The sequence below is a fragment of the Oncorhynchus masou genome, chromosome 9, assembly GCF_036934945.1.
Source record: "Oncorhynchus masou masou isolate Uvic2021 chromosome 9, UVic_Omas_1.1, whole genome shotgun sequence".
Classification (NCBI taxonomy): Eukaryota; Metazoa; Chordata; class Actinopteri; order Salmoniformes; family Salmonidae; genus Oncorhynchus; species Oncorhynchus masou.
The window spans coordinates 22,786,552-22,808,156 of NC_088220.1; the positions used below are offsets into that span (position 1 = coordinate 22,786,552).

At 43.5% G+C, this 21,605-nt stretch overlaps 2 protein-coding genes across 2 annotated transcripts; one reads left to right on the top strand and one right to left on the bottom strand.

Annotated features, from left to right (window-relative positions):
- The first annotated feature begins 11,039 nt into the window (after positions 1 to 11,039).
- On the top strand, positions 11,040 to 15,028 carry LOC135545693 (serine protease inhibitor Kazal-type 1-like). The gene is made up of 4 exons (XM_064973491.1): positions 11,040 to 11,148; positions 11,953 to 11,993; positions 12,109 to 12,218; positions 14,865 to 15,028. The coding sequence occupies exons 1-4, from the start codon at positions 11,040 to 11,042 to the stop codon at positions 14,914 to 14,916; spliced, it is 312 nt and encodes a 103-aa protein (XP_064829563.1). The 3' UTR covers positions 14,917 to 15,028.
- Positions 15,029 to 15,093: 65 nt separating this feature from the next.
- On the bottom strand, positions 15,094 to 21,128 carry LOC135545691 (nucleotide exchange factor SIL1-like). Its single transcript, XM_064973489.1, has 9 exons — positions 20,845 to 21,128; positions 20,565 to 20,703; positions 19,884 to 19,992; positions 19,630 to 19,747; positions 19,290 to 19,472; positions 17,543 to 17,664; positions 17,328 to 17,424; positions 16,952 to 17,116; positions 15,094 to 16,861 (listed from the first exon to the last, which is right to left on the bottom strand). The coding sequence occupies exons 1-9, from the start codon at positions 20,947 to 20,949 to the stop codon at positions 16,499 to 16,501; spliced, it is 1,401 nt and encodes a 466-aa protein (XP_064829561.1). The 5' UTR covers positions 20,950 to 21,128; the 3' UTR covers positions 15,094 to 16,498.
- Between the last annotated feature and the right edge of the window lie 477 nt (positions 21,129 to 21,605).

The window sequence follows — 21,605 nt, forward strand, 5'->3', positions numbered from 1 at the left end:
AGATTAAAAAAAACTCATGGAACAGCGGGGATTGTGAAGCAACACAAACATTGGCACAGACACATGCATAAACACACACAAACACACACACATGATAACAGACACACTATACATACACATGGATTTTGTACTGTACTGTAGATGCAGTATGTTGTAGTGGTGGATTAGGGGCCTGAGGGCACATAGTGTGTTGTGAAATCTGTGAATGTATTGTAATGTTTTTAAAATGGTATAAACTGCCTTCATTTTTCTGGACCACAGGAAGAGTAGCTGCTGCTTTGCCAGCAGCTAATGGTAATCCATAATAAATACAAATACAAACGCACCCTCCCTTGAGCTTTACCAACTCTGCCGTTCTGTGCTGCCGATGTAAAGAAAAACCAGCTAGATTTATATTTACCATTTTCTTGTTCAGCCACAACTCAGAGAAACATAGGATATTATAGTTCTTCAGATCACATTGATAGGATAGTCTTGAATGGAGCTCATACTGATATGTAAGTCATAATAATGAGATAGTAAGACACTATTATGAGATACAGTATATAAGTCATGATTATGAGAGTAGTAATGACTGCTCTTCCCCTCCCTAAAATGGGCTCAGTGTGAGGTGTATGAAGGTGGCATGTGCTCCAGAGAGAAAAAGTAAGTATAAAACACATGGGTTATTTACCTTGTGTAAATAGGGTTTCTGATAAAGTATTATTCCTTTTATACCTATCCTACTATGTGCTGTAATGTAAGTATGAAGCACAAGGGTGAGGTTATTTACTTGCAGTAAAGAAAGCTTTGGAGAGAATTATTCTCTATATAATATAGATGATTGATGCTGTCTTTTAGGCTATTTCAATCACTAGGAAACACTGGCAAAGTGATGCCAGACCACACAGAAAGGTGAGGCAATATGTCAATAAGAAAAAACTCCCCAGAAGTCTGAGAAAATAAGATGATGAAGCAGGTGTTAGATGCACCTAGAATCAATGATACTGACCTTCAAACCTTACCCCAGTTTCAGTGAGGTAACTTTACGTGACCATGTTCTAGAAACATTTTCCCTATCACCAAAGGGACCACTGATGCACAAATGTGCCACTGACGCACATATCTATTTTATGTATTGACTGTGGCTAGAAATTCGGTTGGGTGATTAAAAAAATGAAAACATAATTTGGGATAGAGACACATCATGAGCAGTCGGTCCTTTAACCGATACATTTTATTCTGATCAACCATGCTTAAATAAACAGTAAGCAAATAACTTATAGACACCATAATTCGTTAAAAAACATAAAATCATTAGATAAATCTTGTAATTTATGAGAAAGAGTGTAGACTCAGTATTACGCTCATTAATCCTTGAGGTTTCTGTTAAACATTTTACATTCAATGATGCTCTTTTGAATTGAAGGTACCACATTGCGCTAGCCGGATGCAGTTTGACTGCCATCTGAAGTGGAGGTCCATTTCACTAACGTTACCCCCTCGGCTCTCGATTCAGCTTGAGGTAGTGAGTGAAGAACCATGATCACTTGTGGGGTTGATATAACCCACAATTCAATGCAAACTGTACTCATACTTCGGTGGCTGAAGCATATGACGGCTGCATTTTCGGCATGTCAGACAAAATTACGAAGCTAGCTTAACCCTTGTGCTGTCTTAAGGGTAAAAAAATGACCCACCACTATGTTTAACAGCAGAGAACCCCCCCCCCGAAATTATATTTTTTCAACTTGAAATGTATGACTTTTCCTAGTGACTCGAAAAAGTTAAACATCTCCTTTGTACATATTTCTCCATGAAAGCTGTACACCACCAGGGTACAAAGATTGTCTTAGGGTAATTTTTGACCAGGCAGTCATAAAATGATTTACACACCACTAAAACCACAAAGACACACACACACACACACACACAAACAATGAGACATTTAGATTATGTGTGCTACTGATTGAACTCAGTCAGCAGCTCCTGAAGAGGAAGATCACCATGGTCGGCAAAGTTAGAAAGAACAAGCCTGAGCCCCCTGTACTCCTCACAACAAGTGGGAGAGAGGCCTTCTCATCGAAGTGTGCCTTCACCCCCATCACCACTCTACTTTCTTACCTCCAATTGAGGAACAAGAATGTGGTCCTCCTGAGCACACTGCACAAAACGGCTGAGATTAGTGATCGTGATGACAGGAAGCCAGTCATCATCCTGGACTACAACCACAACAAAGGAGGCATAGACAACCTGGACAAGGTGATCGGAAAGTGCAGCTGCAGGAGGATGACTGCCCGCTGGCTCCTGGTCATCTTCCATAACATCATTGATGTGTCCTCATACAATGCCTTAGTGATATGGAACAAGATCAACCCTACCTGGATACCTGATAAGCGGAACAAGACGAGGGTGGAGCAGCTGGGAAAGGCACTTGTAACCCCACACATTCAAAGAAGGGAGCCCCTCGCCTGCACAGCAGCCTCTGCAGAGCTTGTGAGAGCTGTTCAGGGGGCTGAATCTTGTCCTGATCCACCTGAGGCTGCAGCTGGGGCAGGCAAGAGGAGGAGGTGCCAATTCTGCCCCCCAAAGAAGGACTGTAAAACAAATACTATGTGCTGCACATGTGAGAAATACATCTGCAAAGTCCATGCACACACACTTGCAGACTGTCCTACATGTGCTAATTAGAGTTGATTGATTTATGTTCTTTACGCTATAGTTTTGTTACTATTATCTTATTTTATTCTTATTTATTGTTGTTGTTTATACACCTTGTGGATTGGGGCAATGATTCAAAAAATGGGAGAAAACTAGTATTTTGTAGTTGAATTCCTCATTGTACAGTATATAAGAATATATCATGATGTTGCCAAAAAAGTTCAAGACTGTTATTGTTATTGCACATTTCTGCTACTTTCTTAGGCTATACAAGTGCTATTGCTTGCAGTAGCTTTATCAATAATAATAATAATAATAAACGATTATTACAATAACTGTAAGGAATGGGAAGAAATTTCAGTCTCTCGATGTGCAAAACTGATAGAGACTTACCCCAAGCGACTTACAGCTGTAATCGCAGCAAAAGGTGGCGCTACAAAGTATTAACTTAAGGGGGCTGAATAATTTTGCACGCCCAATTTTTCAGTTTTTGACTTGTTAAAAAAATTTGAAATATCCAATAAATGTCGTTCCACTTCATGATTGTGTCCCACTTGTTGTTGATTCTTCACAAAAAAATACAGTTTTATATCTTTATGTTTGAAGCCTGAAATGTGGCAAAAGGTCGCAAAGTTCAAGGGGGTCGAATACTTTCGCAAGGCACTGTACCTACGCAATTACACAGGTACTTTCCCGAAACATGAAACAAACAACTGGATTCGATATCCCTTTCATGCCCTGCCTCCAGTCCACTTATCGATATCTGAACAAGAGAGCCTCATTCGAAATTGCAACAAGCCGTTCTGTGAAAATTGAATTTAATCAAAAGCCACTGCCAGATTTCTGGATTGGGCTGCGCTCAGAGTATCCCGCTTTGGGCAAATTGCGCTGTTAAGACACTGATGCCCTTTGCAACCACTACCTATGTGAGAGTGGATTCTCAGCACTCACTAGCATGAAAACTAAACACAGGCACAGACTGTGTGTGGAAAATTATTTAACACTGAGACTCTCCAATAGAACCCAACACTGCAGAGTTATGTTCATTCTTTCCAGCACACCCTTCTCATTAACCTATGGTGAGTTATTCACCATTTTTGATGAACAAATAAGGTTTTATATGTAAGATGGATAAATTAAGAGCAGAATTATTGATTATTATTATATTGTTATTATTTGTGCCTTGGTCCTATAAGAACACTTTGTCACTTCCCACGAGCCGGGTTGTAACAATAACTCATACTCATTCTTATGTTCAATAAATGTATCATATAGTGTGTGTGTGGAAGGCTTACATTGATGGCAAAAAACAACATTTGAGAGTACGCTGACCCTATGTAACGCTTGTCATCTGGAGAAAGAGAGGAGGACCAAGGTGCAGCGAGGTAAGTGTTCATATTTTAATAAAACAACTGAATAACAAAAATTACAAACGAACAGTCCTGTAAGGTGATGAAAAAACTCTAAACAGAAAATAACCACCCACAACCAAAATGGGGAAAACAGGCTACCTAAGTATGATTCTCAATCAGAGACAACGATTGACAGCTGCCTCTGTTATGTACTTGAGTGAAGACCCAAAAGCGGTTTTAACAGAAAACAGAGTTCTTTAATGAAAAACAGGAATGGCATAAATCCTCTTCCAACGTTGACAATGGAACAAAAAGAACGTAGTATAGTGCAGGATGCACCTGCCAGGCAGACTCCGACAGGATAGGACAAGGTGGAAGCAAACGAGACGACAGCTTGCTTCTGGCATCAAAAACACAAACAAGAATCAGACACTGAAAGTAGCAGGAACAGAGAGAGAAATAGAGACCTAATCAGAGGGGGAAGAGAGAACAGGTGTGAAAGAGTGAATGAGCTAGTTAGGGGAGATGTAGAACAGCTGAAGAATGAGAGACAGAGAAGGTAACCTAAAAAAGACCAGCAGAGAGAGACAGAGTGAAGAGAAAGGACAGGAACAGACATAACAAGACATGACAGTACCCCCCCCACTCACCGAGCGCCTCCTGGCGCACTCGAGGAGGAAACCTGGCGGCAACGGAGGAAATCATCGATTAGCGAACGGTCGAGCACGTCCCGAGAGGGAACCCAACTCCTCTCCTCAGGACCGTACCCCTCCCAATACACTAGGTACTGATGACCACGGCCCCGAGGGCGCATGTCCAAAATCTTACGAACCCTGTAGATGGGTGCGCCCTCGACAAGGATGGGGGGAGGGACGAGCGGGGGCGCGAAGAACGGGCTTAACACAGGAGACATGGAAGACCGGGTGAACGCGACGAAGATAGCGCGGGAGAAGAAGTCGCACTGCGACAGGATTAATGACCTGGGAAATACGGAACGGACCAATGAACCGCGGGGCCAACTTGCGAGAAGCTGTCTTAAGGGGAAGGTTCTGAGTGGAGAGCCATACTCTCTGACCGCAACAATATCTAGGACTCTTGGTCCTACGCTATTAGCGGCCCTCACAGTCTGCGCCCTATTACGGCAAAGTGCCGACCTGACCCCCCTCCAGGTGCGCTCGCAACGCTGGACAAAAGCCTGAGCGGAGGGGACGCAGGACTCGGCGAGCTGAGATGAGAACAGTGGAGGCTGGTACCCGAGGCTACTCTGAAAAGGAGATAGACCGGTAGCAGACGAGGGAAGCGAGTTGTGGGCGTACTCTGCCCAGGGGAGCTGTTCTGACCAAGACGCAGGGTTACGAAAAGAAAGACTGCGTAAAAATGCGACCAACAGTCTGATTGGCCCGTTCGGCTTGACCGTTAGACTGGGGATGAAAGCCGGACGAGAGACTGACGGAAGCCCCAATCAAACGGCAAAACTCCCTCCAAAATTGAGACGTGAACTGCGGGCCTCTGTCGGAAACGACGTCAGACGGAAGGCCATGAATTCGGAAAACATTCTCGATAATGATCTGAGCCGTCTCCTTAGCAGAAGGGAGCTTAGCGAGAGGAATGAAATGAGCCGCCTTAGAGAATCTATCGACAACCGTAAGAATAACTGTCTTCCCCGCTGATGAAGGCAGTCCGGTGATGAAATCTAAAGCGATGTGAGACCACGGTCGAGAGGGAATGGGAAGCGGTCTGAGACGGCCGGCAGGAGGAGAGTTCCCAGATTTAGTCTGCGCGCAGACCGAACAAGCGGCGACAAATCGACGCGCGTCACGTTCCCGAGTGGGCCACCAGAAACGCTGGCGAATGGAAGCGAGCGTACCCGAACGCCGGGGTGGCCGGCTAACTTGGCAGAGTGGGCCCACTGAAGAACGGCCGGACGAGTAGGAACGGGAACGAACAGAAGGTTCCTAGGACAAGCTCGCGGCGACGGAGTGTGAGCGAGTGCTTGCTTTACCTGCCTCTCAATTCCCCAGACAGTCAACCCGACAACACGCCCTTCAGGGAGAATCCCTCGGGGTCGGTGGAGACCTCAGAAGAACTGAAGAGACGAGATAAAGCATCAGGCTTGGTGTTTTTGAGCCCGGACGATAAGAAATAACAAACTCGAAACGAGCGAAAAACAGAGCCCAACGAGCCTGACGCGCATTAAGTCGTTTGGCTGAACGGATGTACTCAAGGTTCCTATGGTCAGTCCAAACGACAAAAGGAACGGTCGCCCTCCAACCACTGTCGCCATTCGCCTAGGGCTAGCGGATGGCGAGCAGTTCGCGATTACCAACATCATAGTTACGTTCTGACGGCGATAAGCGATGAGAGAAAAACGCGCAAGGATGGACCTTGCCGTCAGAGAGAGAGCGCTGAGAAAGAATGGCTCCCACGCCCACCTCTGACGCGTCAACCTCAACAACAAACTGACTAGAGATGTCAGGTGTAACAAGAATAGGTGCGGATGTAAAACGATTCTTAAGAAGATCAAAAGCTCCCTGGGCGGAAACGGACCACTTAAAGCACGTCTTAACAGAAGTAAGGGCTGTGAGGGGAGCTGCCACCTGACCGAAATTACGGATGAAACGACGATAGAAATTAGCGAAGCCCAGAAAGCGCTGCAGCTCGACGCGTGACTTAGGAACGGGCCAATCAATGACAGCCTGGACCTTAGCGGGATCCATCTTAATGCCCTCAGCGGAAATAACGGAACCGAGAAAAGGGACAGAGGCGGCATGAAAAGTGCACTTCTCAGCCTTCACATAAAGACAGTTCTCCAAAAGGCGCTGGAGGACGCGTCGCACGTGCTGAACATGAATCGAGAGAGACGGTGAAAAAATCAGGATATCGTCCATGTAAACGAAAACAAAAATGTTCAGCATGTCTCTCAGGACGTCGTTAACTAGTGCCTGAAAGACAGCTGGAGCGTTAACGAGGCCGAAAGGAAGAACCCGGTATTCAAAGTGCCCTAACGGAGTGTTAAACGCCGTCTTCCACTCGTCCCCCTCCCTGATGCGCACGAGATGGTAGGCGTTACGAAGGTCCAATTTGGTGAAAAACCTGGCTCCTGCAGGATCTCGAAGGCTGAAGACATAAGAGGAAGCGGATAACGATTCTTAACTGTTATGTCATTCAGCCCTCGATAATCCACGCATGGGCGCAGGGACCCGTCCTTCTTCTGAACAAAAAAAACCCCGCTCCGGCGGGGAGAGGAGGAGGAGACTATGGTACCGCGTCGAGCGAAACCGACAAATAATCCTCGAGAGCCTTACGTTCGGGAGCCGACAGAGAGTATAATCTACCCCGGGGGGGAGTAGTTCCCGGAAGGAGATCAATACTACAGTCATACGACCGGTGTGGAGGGAGAGAAGTGGCCTTGGAACGACTGAACACCGTGCGCAGATCGTGATACTCCTCCGGCACCCCTGTCAAATCGCCAGGCTCCTCCTGTGAAGAAGAGACAGAGGAAACAGGAGGGATAGCAGACATTAAACAGGTCACATGACAAGAAACATTCCAGGATAGGATAGTATTACTAGACCAATTAATAGAAGGGTTATGGCGCACTAGCCAGGGATGACCCAAAACAACAGGTGTAAAAGGTGAACGAAAAATTAAAAAAGAAATGGTTTCGCTATGATTACCAGAGACAGTGAGGGTTAAAGGCAGCGTCTCACGCTGAATCTTGGGGAGAGAACTACCATCTAAAGCGAACAAGGCCGTGGGCTCCCCTAACTGTCTGAGAGGAATGTCATGTTCCCGAGCCCAGGTCTCGTCCATAAAACAACCCTCCGCCCCAGAGTCTATCAAGGCACTGCAGGAAGCAGATGAACCGGGCCAGCGGAGATGGACCGGAAAGGTAGTGCGTGATCCAGAAGGAGAGGCCTGAGTAGTTGCGCTCACCAGTAGCCCTCCCTTACTGATGAGCTCTGGCTTTTACTGGACATGAGGTGACAAAATGACCAGCGGAGCCGCAGTAGAGACAGAGGCGATTGGTGATTCTCCGTTCCTTCTCCTTGGCCGAGATGCGGATACCCCCCAGCTGCATAGGCTCAGCATCCGAGCCGGCGGAGGAGGGTGGCAGTGATGCGGCAGGTGGCAGTGATGTGGAGAGGGGAGCAACGGAGAACGCGAGCTCCTTTCCACGAGCTCGGCGACGAAGATCAAACCGTCGCTCTATGCGAATAGCGAGGGCTATTAAGGAGTCCAGACTGGAAGGAACCTCCCGGGAGAGGATCTCATCCTTAACCTCGACGAGGAGACCCTCCAGAAAACGAGCGAGCAAAGCCGGCTCGTTCCAGTCACTAGAGGCAGCGAGAGTGCGAAACTCAATAGAATAATCCGTTATGGATCGATTCCCCTGACATAGGGAAGACAGGGCCCTGGAAGCCTCCTCCCCAAAAACAGAACGGTCAAAACCCGTATCATCTCCTCCTTAAAGTCCTGAAACTGGTTAATACACTCAGCCCTCGCCTCCCAGATTGCCGTGCCCCACTCACGCGCCCCGTCCGGTAAGGAGAGAAATGACGTAGGCGATGCGGGCTGCGCTCCTGGAGTAAGTGTTGGGCTGGAGAGAGAACACCACATCACACTGAGTGAGGAATGAGCGGCACTCAGTGGGCTCCCCAGAGTAACAGGGCGGGTTGTTGATCCTGGGCTTCGGAGACTCGGAAACCCTGGAAGTGGGCGGTGGATCGAGGTGGAGTTGGTGAACCTGTCTTGTGAGGTCGGAGACTTGGACGGCCAGGGTCTCAACGGCATGTCGAGCAGCAGACAATTCCTCCTCGTGTCTGCCTAGCATCGCTCCCTGGATCTCGACGGCGGAGTGAAAAGGGTCCGGAGCCGCTGGGTCCATTCTTGGTCTGATTCTTCTGTTATGTACTTGAGTGAAGACCCAAAAGCGGTTTTAACAGAAAACAGAGTTCTTTAATGAAAAACAGGAATGGCATAAATCCTCTTCCAACGTTGACAATGGAACAAAAAGAACGTAGTATAGTGCAGGATGCACCTGCCAGGCAGACTCCGACAGGATAGGACAAGGTGGAAGCAAACGAGACGACAGCTTGCTTCTGGCATCAAAAACACAAACAAGAATCAGACACTGAAAGTAGCAGGAACAGAGAGAGAAATAGAGACCTAATCAGAGGGGGAAGAGAGAACAGGTGTGAAAGAGTGAATGAGCTAGTTAGGGGAGATGTAGAACAGCTGAAGAATGAGAGACAGAGAAGGTAACCTAAAAAGACCAGCAGAGAGAGACAGAGTGAAGAGAAAGGACAGGAACAGACATAACAAGACCTGACAGCCTCTGATTGAGAATCATACCAGGCCAAACACAGAAATACAACAAAGAAAAAAGAACATAGACTACCCACCCAAACTCACGCCCTGACCAAACTAACACAAAGACATAATAAAGGAACTAAGGTCAGAACGTGTTACCCTAGTGCTAGATGGGGTACGCAGATGGAGTTTGAATGTTTGAAAGGGTACGGGACTATAAATGTTTGGGAACCACTGCTGTAGATGATCTATTGCTGCATGCTCACTGTGTTGAGCATAAAGGACCAGTGGTTATTCTTGAAAAAAAGTGAGATTTTGAAATAGAGTTCATATCTTCAATTTTGAGAGTTATTCGGCAAAGGTAAATGTGTTGGAAACCTCAGAATCTGCTCTTTCTGATACTATATAGAAATCAGAACATCTTACCTGTATCTGTAGGATTTGAAAAAGTAACTTTTTGGTGGTTCTGAAAGTAAATTACATGTCATTCTAAAAATGCTAATAACACTAATGTTGTGATCTCTAAATGTTAACATAGGTGTGTCAAAAATACGTATTTAGTTCAAGCCAAGGACAGAGGGTTGCATGACTTTAAAAATTGCACAGATACATGTATTGCAAACAAAATGGAAGAAGTTGAGCCTCACGCTTCAACGCTCTTAGTTGATGCGTAAACTGATCCACTATGCTGTTTACTTTCTGCGTGTACCTCATATCGCTGAGTCTACCTTTAATTGAAACAATAACAAAGTGGTCACCTGCCTCTGTTTAAGTAAAAAGCAGACGGATGGGCCTAGAGAATGGTACCAATGTTAAATTCATAGACGGGGCTATGGATGCAAGGACTGACCGTCCATGAAATCAAAATGGTAGTTTTATCCATGTTTAACGCCTCCCCTCAAAGTGATCTGAAAATGGAGGGAAAAAGATTAAACTCAGACAGAGCTTGCCGCATATGACCTACTGTAAAGATGCCTTAGAATTTAGTAGCCTAGCTACATACTACTCTGATATTTCCATTCATTCTAAAATATACAGGATTATCTTCTTGAGCAAGGATTCAATTGAGAATGCACAAGGTGTACTGTGTGACTTGGTTATCTTTCTGAGTCATTTGTAGATGCACATTTTCATTAAGAGACTACAAATTACATTTACAAATCCAAAGGATGACTGATATCTTGCATTGTTAAAGTCTCAAAGCACAATTAACCTCTTTAGAAAGCAAGTTCAACTTCTTCCAGTCATTCCACTCATTTTCAACCAATGAACAGTCACTCACTTTGGGAGCTGTGTAGTGAAACTGGGGTTTGCCTGAAAAATAATGGTTTGTCTCTTTTTTATTCCTATACAGACACAATAGAAAAATACTTATTTAGAAATAAGTACATCTTATTCTGACAAAGTGAATTGAAAAAGGGAAGATATGTACTGTGTTTGTTTTGTTGCAGAGATGTAATAAATTATTATTGATCAAATGAAAGCAGAACATGCACACAAGAACATAAAACTGCAGTACTTATTGTTAGTTTTATTCTGTGGGCCCAAAATCCAGATCTGTGTTAGTTATGATGACCATGCTGAATGGCCCCTGCTGGCCAACACACTGTTATGTGACAAAAACTCAGTGGCAATAACAAACAAACCAGCTGGGAGGAGAGATGGAGGGGTGGGAGGAGTGATATTTAACAGACAGGTCAAGTCCCAAAAGCACCATATAAAAAGGCAAGCTAGATGGCAAGGGAAACACAAACCTACAGACTCACAACTCCAAGCCATACCTTCACAGAGACTATGAAGCTGACAATACTGCTCTGTGCTATCGTGCTCCTCTCGCTCTCTGGTGAGTACTATTGCCATAACCAAAAGCACTTACGAGCTGTTTTGACATACATGTAAAAATATTGCCTGATATTTTAACATTGAACATTTCACCTTATTCTGTACTTAGATCAATGAGGTTTTGGGAATAATCAGAACTCTTCACTGTGAGCGATGCTAGTTGGATCCTTTAAACGCTTTCAGCTGAATTTAAGAATGAAGAGTAGCCTATAAGGAAGTGGTGATAGCTTAGGTTATCTATATTTAGGATAGAATACCCAGTTGTAAGAGCCCACACAAATGGAAAGTCAGAGTTGCACCAAGAAAAGAATGTCAGGTGATATCATTTTGTCGACCAAGGCACTTCTATGAAGCTGACTCTGGGAGAGCTCATCATGTGGGGAGCCATGATCCTATTAAATTCCTAATTATTGTAATTCCTAATTATATGCATGTGTCACAGGACACTGGTGATAGAATATGGACAACGGTCTCAGACCCCATGCCATTAATACCAAGATAAAAGTTATTTCCAAGATAGGTACCTTGACATTAGGGTTACTGGTATGTATCTCACTGGCTGTGTCATCATAGAGCTAAAGATAACACATTGAGTAAGTTCAACAAGGGAGAGTAATTAATCTGGAAAACAATAAGGTATTTAAAGAAGTGGAATGTGATCTTGTTTCAAAGACCAATAATAAAAGGAGGCATACTTTTCAGACAGTTGCTGAGCAACATTCCACCAACCTTTTCCCCCACACTAAATATTGTGAATCACATCAAGGAAAAAGTGAATACCCCTTTCTTCTCATGTTTTGTACAGTTTTTGCCATGGATGAAGAAAGACGCCCACAGCCCAGAGAGGTGAGATACATTAGGAAATAGTTATTCTATGGGAACAAGGCCATTACAATACTTTTTATGAGGATGTGTATGTCAAAAGAACTATAATAGACTGCTCTTCCCCTGCCCAAAACAGCCTCAGTGTGAGGTGTATGAAGGTGGCATGTGCTCCAGAGAGTTTGATCCTGTGTGTGGGAGCGATGGCAACACATACACCACCGAGTGTGTGCTGTGTCGTGAGAACAAGTAAGTATAAAACACATGGGTTATTTACCTTGTGTAAATAGGGTTTCTGATAAAGTATTATTCCTTTTATACCTATCCTACTATGTGCTGTAATGTAAGTATGAAGCACAAGGGTGAGGTTATTTACCTGCAGTAAAGAAAGCTTTGGAGAGAATTATTCTCTTTATAATATAGATGATTGATGCTGTCTTTTAGGCTATTTCAATCACTAGGAAACACTGGCAAAGTGATGCCAGACCACACAGAAAGGTTAGGCAATACGTCAATAAGAAAAAATTCCCCCAGAAGTCTGAGAAATCAATGGTACGGACCTCCAAACCTTACCCCAGTTCCGGTGAGGTAACTTTACGTGACCTTGTTCTAGGAACAGTTGCATCATCAGGAAAGGGACGTGCCACTGACGCACAAATCTTACCTATTGACTGTGGCTAGAAATTTAGTACGGTTTGTTAAAGATTCAAACATTTTTCAGTTAAAGGAAGATCATGCTTTATACCCGATACATTTATTCATATCAACCACGCTTAAATAAACAGTAAACAAATAACTTATACATTATTAGTTAAGACATTTCAAATAGAAAAAAATAGATGGGAGGGGTTGAGGGTAGCAGAAGGATAGGAGTAATAAAAACGACAGATAACTATTGTGAAATAGATTGTGTCTGTAAAATGTATATAGTATGTTTAAGCTGGAAGTAGAAGCCGAAGTGTTGTTCATAAGTTTACTCCAATTAGGGGAGGGGTGGTGGAAAATAATAATATACAGTTGAAGTCGGAAGTTTACATACACTTAGGTTGGAGTCAACTACTACACAAATTTCTTGTTAACAAACTATAGTTTTGGCAAGTCGGTTAGGACATCTACTTCGTGCATGACACAACTCATTTTTCCAACAATTGTTTACAGACAGATTATTTCACTTATAATTCACTGTATCACAATTCCAGTGGTCAGAAGTTTACATGCACTAAATTGACTGAACATTTAAACAGCTTGGAAAATTCCCGAAAATGATGTCATGGCTTTAGAAACTTCTGATAGGCTAATTGACATTATTTGAGTCAATTGGAGGTGTACCTGTGGATGTATTTAAAGGCCTACCTTCAAACTCAGTGCCTCTTTGCTTGACATCATCGGAAAATCAAAAGAAATCAGCCAAGACCTCAGAAAAAATTGTAGACCTCCACAAGTCTGATTCATCATTGGAAGCAATTTCCAAATGCCTGAAAGTACCACGTTCATCTGTACAAACAATAGTACGCAAGTATAAACATCATGGGACCACACAGCCGTCATACCGCTCAGGAAGGAGACGCGTTCTGTCTCCTAGAGATGAATGTACTTTGGTGCGAAAAGTGCAAATCAATCCCAGAACAACAGCAAAGTACCTTGTGAAGATGCTGGAGGAAACGGGTACAAAAGTATCTATATCAACAGTAAAACGATTCCGATATCAAAATAATCTGAAAGGCCGCTCAGCAAGGAAGAAGCCACTGCTCCAAAACCACCATAAAAAAGCCAGACTATGGTTTGCAACTGCACATGGGGACAAAGATCGTACTTTTTGGAGAAATATCCTCTGGTTTGATGAAACAAAAATAGAACTGTTTGGCAATAATGACCATTGTTATGTTTGGAGGAAAAAGGGGGAGGTTTGCAAGCCGAAGAACACCATCCCCACCGTGAAGAACGGGGGTGGCAGCATCAAGTTGTGGGGGTGCTTTGCTGCAGGAGGGACTGGTGCACTCCACAAAATAGATGGCTTCATGAGGAACAAAAATTATATGGATATATTGAAGCAACATCAGTCAGGAAGTTAAAGCTTGATCGCAAATAGGTCTCCCAAGCATACTTCCAAAGTTGTGGCAAAATGGCATAAGGACAACAAAGTCAAGGTATTGGAGTGGCCATCACAAAGCCCTGACCTCAATCCTATAGAAAATGTGAGGGCAGAACTGAAAAAGCCGGTGTGAGCAAGGAGGCTTATACACCTGATCCAGTTACACCAGCTCTGTCCGGGGGAATGGGCCAAAATTCACCCAACTTATTGTGAAAACTTGTGGAAGGCTACCCGAAGCCTTTGACCCAAGTTAAACAATTTAAAGGCAATTCTACCAAAAACGAATTGAGTGTATGTAAACTTCTGACCCACTGGGAATGTGATGAAAGAAATAAAAGCTGAAATAAATCATTCTCTCGACTATTATTCTGACATTTCACATTCTTAAAATAAAGTAGTGATACTAACTGACCTAAGACAGGGAATTTATATGAGGATTAAATGTTGGGAATTGTGAAAAATTGAGTTTAAATGTATTTGGCAACTTCTGACTTCAACTATATATATATATATATATATATATGTGTGTGTGTGTGATTGGAAATGATACAGACAATTACATTGATGGAAGCTACAATCTGCAATTTAAAGCTGATCTGTACCCCCCAAAAAAGTTTCAAATAAAAGACATCTCAAATTATTAGAATAAAGTGTGTATTTGAGAGATGTAGACTCAATTTTATACTGAACAATCCTTGAGGTTTCTGTTCAGCATTTTACATTCAATCATGCCCTTTTGAATTGAAGTTGCCATATTTGAACCTTCCATTTTAAGTTGTTAACAGAACACCTATTTTTCACAGGCTTAAACACAAGCAAGTCCTGGTCAAGCATGGAGGAGTGTGTGAGGCATAACAAGAAGTCTCTCTGGACACCTGTCCTGCTGGAATGATCCAGAGGAAGGAGGAGTATCACTGGACACCAGCTTTCGAAATCTGTAGACTAATAAAATTATGAAGCATGAAAATGTAGTCTCTTCTCTTATGAAAACTAATAGAATATTATGGAAGTATATTGAACAAAAATATGGGACCACTTTACATGTTGCATTTATGTTTCATGAGCTGAAATAAAAGATCACAGAAATGTTCCATACACACACAAAGCTTATTTCTCTCCAATTTTGCACACACATTTGTTTATATCCCTGTTAGTGAGCATTTCTCCTTTGTCAAAATAATCCATCCACTTTACAGGTGAGGCATGTCAAGAAGCTGATTAAACAGCATGATCATTACACAGGTGCACCTTGCGCTAGGGACAATAAAAGGGCACTCTAAAATCTGCAGTTGTCACACAACACAATGCCACAGATGTCAGGTTGAGGGAGCGTGCAGTTGGCATGCTGACTGCAGGAATGTCCACCAGAGTTGTTACCAGAGTGTTTAATGTTAATTTCTCTACAATAAGCCATCTCCAACTTCATTTTAGAGAATTTGGCAGAATATCCAACCAGCCACACAACCGCAGACCATGTGTAACCAGGATCTCCACATCCTTCTTCTTTACCTGCGGGATCGTATGAGACCAGCCACTCGGACAGCTGATGAAACAGACAAAGTATTTCTGTCTGTAATAAATCCCTTTTGTGTTGAAAAACAAATTATGTTTGGCTGGGGCTGGCTCCCCAGTGTGTTAGCCTGGCTCCCAAATGGGTGGGCCTATGCCCTGTCAAGGATGCACCCCTACCCAGTCATATGAAATCCATAGATTAGGGCCTAATTAATTAATTTAAATTGACTGATTTCCTTTTATGAATTAATTGTTAAGTTTATATTTTTGTTCAATATAGTTCTGATTTCATTACTGTTAGCAGCAGGATAAATAGGGGGTGCTTATAATTGTCACACATGTACAAGTACGTAACTTGTAAAAGTATGTGGTGTGAAATGGAAATGTTTTTGTTGCATATCCCACTCCCCGCCGAGACACCTGCAGAGAGGGATCACGGCCTGGGATCAGCCAACCCTGTACAAATTAGGGTTAAGTGCCTTGCTTAAGGACAGATCGACAACTTTTACAATTAGTCGGCTCGGGGAGTGGAACTAGCAACCTTTCGGTTACTAACCCAATGCTCTACCCGCCACCCACAGGCGCACCAGTCTCACATTAGTGGGCAATCCAACAAGAAGATCGATAGAGCACACTGTGAATAAAGAAACATGTCATAAGGGAAAATGAAATTTAGCCCAGCTAAATGTATTCCTCAGGGAGGACTGGAGAGCCTTATTGAGACAAGGCAAAGCATGAGGCATCACAGATGCAGAAAAAAAAGCTGTAAGGAAGGCTAAGCCCTCTGAGGCAGCAACTGAAAAAGGCAACCTTCTGATTTGCAGATGTGTGATCATATTAGTCTCTAAATAAAAATGTTACATTACAGAGCTGCAGACCTTTTTTAAATTGTCCTTAGATGGGGTTTCTCCACCCAGCCGTATGCTCACTTCAGTTTAAGCAGCACTGTCTCCAACAGAGCCAGGATCTCCCCAAAGTACCCATCCTCGTCTCCGAGGACCTGCTCTGAGAGCACCAGTTCCTGGTACTGCTCCTGTAGGGTGTGAAGGGAGGAAGACAGGGTGTAGTCCTGCCGATACTGAGTCTGGCAGTTAGGCATCATGGCCAGGATAGTTCTCAGGGCCTTCTCCTTCCAGTCGTGCTCTGGGGAGGCCAACAGTTCAGGCACCAGGCTGCACCAGCCCTGCTCTGCCAACAGTGGCATGAGGGAGACCTGTGCATACTGCCGCAACCGCTCGTTGTGAGAAGCATCTGGAATGGGGTCAAGTCCAGTCTGAGAAATCAGCTCCTGGAATAGAGAATGTGCCATTCACATCATTTGATTTCACATGACTAGCCTTGCATTTATAGGCAAGGTTTTCATAAGAGCACCACTCACCTTCTCATTGATCATATCATAGAGTATGGTTACAATCCTCACACGGAGGGCCCCACCTTCGGAAGCTCGGAAAAGATCCCCCAACACCTGCAGCCCACCCAGCTTCAGGAAGTGGCTTTGGGCAAAGGGGAAGTGACGTAGCAAAGAGGCCACAGCAAACAACGCCTGTATACAGACAAACATTAGCATCAGTAATGTGCCAGGAAGAGAATAATGCAAAATAGTGTGCTAATTGTAAAACTTCACTGTAGACAGATGTGAGGAAACCTTACAATTTTAAAATGGAAAGAGAGTCTCCAACTGGATAATTAGCAGTGCTACATTTACAATCAGAGTACTAAACGAATGGATTTGATTATGTGGGAACAAGACTTGCCTTCTTTTTAACAGACATGGGTCGTGGAGTGGCGAGTAACATTAACAGCTTCTGCAGAGTACCACTTTCAACTGCCTCCACCTGCACCACCGGGTTACTAGGAAGAATATAAATCGATGATAATGTTACTGACGCACACACAAATACAAACATGCCATCTCTTGGATGGTATTTACAATTAGACTGTTGGTATGGGTTAATAGAGACTGCTATACCTTGACAGAGCTGACCCCAAGACAAAAGCAGCACTCTCCTGAAGGCGATAGTCTGTGCTGTTCAAAGCATCAACCACAAGCTTCAATCCTCCCCTAGATGCCAAGTTCTGGGCATTGTCCACCTGACAACACAGATAACAAGGAAACTAATTAGAATGTTGCTTCTACAATCAAATTAAAACAAAAAAAATGTAATCAGTGTTGCATCTTTTATTGTCTCAACAATTTATACTCCCAAACCATTAGTATTTTCAGATCCCTTCCCTTTTTCCACTTTGTTACATTATAGCCTTACTCCAAAAATGAATTAAATGACTTGTTTTCCCTCAATCTACACACAAAACTCCATAATGACAATGTGAAAACAGGTTAAGACATTTTTAAAAATGTATTAAAAATAAAACAGAAATACCTTATTTACATAAGTATTCAGACCCATTGCTATGAGAGTTAAAATTGAGCTCCGGTGCATCCGGTTTCCATTGATCATCCTTGAGATGTTTCTACAACTGGATTGGAGTCCACTTGTGGTAAATTCAATTGATTGGACATGATTTGGAAAGGCACACACCTGTCTATATAAAAGGTCCCACAGTTGACAGAGCAAGTCAGGACAAAAACCAAGCCATGAGGTCAAAGGAATTGTCCGTAGAGCGTCGAGACAGGATTGTGTTGAAGCACATTTCTGCAGCATTGAAGGTCCCCAAGAACACAGTGGCCTCCGTCATTCTTAAATGGAAACAGTTTTGAATCACCAAGACGCTTTCTAGAGCTGGCCGCCCGGCCAAACGTAGCAATCGGGAGAGAAGGGCCTTGGTCAGGGAGGTGACCAAGAACCCAATTATCACACTGGCAGAGCTCCTCTGTGAAGATTGGAGAACCTTCCAGAAGGACAACCATCTCCGCAGCACTCCGCCAATCAGGCCTTTATGGTAGAGTGGCCAGACAGAAGCCACTCCTCAGTGACAGCCCGCTTGGAGTTTACCAAAAGGCATCTAAAGGACTCTCTTCAAGAGAAAGAAGATTCTCTGGTCTGATGAAATCAAGATCTAACTCTTTGGCCTGAACGCCAAGCATCACATCTGGAAGAAACCTGGCACCATCTCTACAGTGAAGCATGGTGGTGGCAGCTTCATGCTGAAGGGATGTTTTCAGTGGCAGGGACTGGGAGATTAGTCAGGATCGAGGGAAAGATGAACAGAGCAGGATACATAGAGATCCTTGACGAAAACCTGCTCCAGAGCTCTCAGGACCTCAGACTAGGGAGACCGGTTCACCAAACAATAGGACAATGACCATAAACACACAGCCAAGACAATGCAGGAGTGGCTTCGGTACAAGTTTCTGAATGTTCTTGAGTGGCCCAGCCAGAGCCCGGATTGAACTGGAGCAAATTTCTCTGGAGACCTGAAAATAGCTGTGCAGCGACACTTCCCATCCAACCAGACAGAGCTTGAGAGGCTCTGCAGAGAGGAATGGGAGACACTCCCCAAATACAGGTGTGCCAAGCTAGTAGTTTCATACCCAGGTAGACTCGAGGCTGTAATTATGTAAATGTTATAGTTCAGTTTAAAAATACATTTGCTAAAATTTAAAAACCTTTAACCTTCGTCATTATGGGGTATTGTGTATTGATTGAGGGGGGGGGGGTGCATTCAATCCATTTTAGAATAAGGTGGTAATGTAACAAATGTAGAAAAAGTGAAGCGGTCTGAAAACTTTCCAAAGCCACTATCTCGTTGCTCACCTGATGAACAAGGTACTCTAGGTCATGTAAAGCTTTGATCTTCTCCTCCACAGTGGTGTTTGAGCTGTTGAATTGGGACATCAGTCTGCTAATAATCTGGAAGTCTGACTCCATCAGCATGTCCAGTTTGGCCATGTCTCTTTTCAGCTCCTCCATGGGACGAAACTGGGCTCTGAGAGCCTCCTAAACACACAGGGAAACACACTAGAACCATAAGTAATAGTTTGCCAACCGAGAAGGAAATCAAAAATAGACGAATGCCTCTGTGAACCCATTTCTTTTCACAGCCGCGTGTCTTCGCCGTGAAAAGAGACTACAGACATGTCAAATCAGGCCATACCTTCTCTTCTTTTTCTTTGTCACTAGTTTCGGGATCCACTCCTTCTTTTATATTTTTCAGAGCCTTCTTCAGCTCCTCTGCATTGAAGGATGGGCCTGGTGTGTTCTCCTTCCCCTGTCTGACTCAGAGAAAACATCTGTGGGTAGTCTGTTGTAATCTCAAGCAAAGATAGTATGGCCCTCCACTGTACAATAGCTACATGGCAAAAATGTTAGTGTTTCAAACTGACAGAAACACTTCAACAGGATCCTTACCTTTGTCCATCGATCTGGTATTTGAGAATCTGATGTTCCCCAAGTTTGACCTCCCTCTGTCTTGTCTGGAGGTTGAGCCTTACATGAGAGCCCCTTGGGACTGCCTGGCCTGAGTGATAACAATATTGTACAGTGAATACTTTTGATTCTGCCATACACCTTAATACTCCATGCCGTTTCTTGTTTCTGTGTTTTGCACTTGCATTCAGTGGCATCTATGAATCACATGATTATTAATATTATTATTGACATCAAATGGAAGAACCAAGGACATGGATGGTTCATGATGTTGTGATTCTCTCTGGTGTTTACAGAACAACTAGTGCTGTGAGATTATGATATCAGGACCTGCTTAGACAAAGCAATTGTAACAGTAGCGTAAAGGATTGCAATATATGGGAAAATAAATGGCTGCAGTATTTCTGCTATACTGAGTAAATGGAATGCTAAGGCACAAATATATGAATGTGTGCATTCTTATTTTAAATGCATGTAGTTCTGTCCTTGTGCTGTACTTGTCTATTAAATGTTCTGTATTATGTAATGTTTTATATTGTCTGGACCCCAGGAAGAGTAGCTGCTGCTTTAACAGTCGCTAAGGGAGATCCTAATAAAATACATGTATTACTACTGTGTGTACGTCATGAGGCACCTGTGCATTAATACTTTAAAAAAAATCACCTGGTTTGAGAGACTGCCACTGGTCCGTGGGACGGAACACATCCAAATCCTCAGGATTGCTCTCTTCCTCCATGTGGTGCGCATCCTCATCATCCAGGCTGGTCTCAGTGCTCTCCACAACAGTCAACTCAGAGGAAGACTACAGGGCCAGGGGATTGTATCAGACTCATGTAGGCTACAAACTCTCATCAAACTCTGGTAGGCTACACACAAACTGTTTAACAATATATTTATACAGTAGTATATCGAGTAGTATATCATTAACTCATTAATTACTCACTTTTTCGCTGAGAACATGGACGAATTGACAACTCAGTATTAAGAGCACGAGGTCCATCTTCAGCCTGGTAGATTTACTTCCTTTTCTCAGGCATCCGGTCAACATACTGGCTGTTGTATAGCTAACACAACTAATATATTGATGGTGAAGATATCATAACACTATAGAGTAACAAATTCAATTCACGTGAACTACGACGCATTGCACTATTTATTTACCCGACCGCACCATTTCAGATTTAAGCATGGACGTGTAACGTTGATACTTGTCAGAAATTAGACCACTCCTACCGTATTTGTCATCACGACCGGGAGCCAATTGTATTTGAAAGAGTGTCACTTGTTTTCAAATCTATGCAATCGGATTGGCTAATGGCGATCCCTGTATAATCTTTGTGACGCAATTACATGACATTTCATCTGTCTTTTTAGTCAGTCTGTTTTATTTCATTTTATTACATGAACTGACAACTGTACATATAGCCCATGTGCCCATTTGTCAAAACAGTTGTAAACTGTAAACATGTATATGAATGTTACAACATATGAAAAAGTAACTACAGTGTTTTCTTCTCAGAAGACAGAGAGATAAGCAGGAGAAGAGACCAATACTCTTGCGTGTGTCGGTTATAGCGGGTTAACCCTGATCTATACTGGAGGTCCAGGGCTTGCTTGGTTACACGTGGTCCGTGGTCTGCAGGTGGACATACTGACGAATTCTCTAAAACAATGTTGGAGGCGGCTTATGGTAAAGGAATTAAC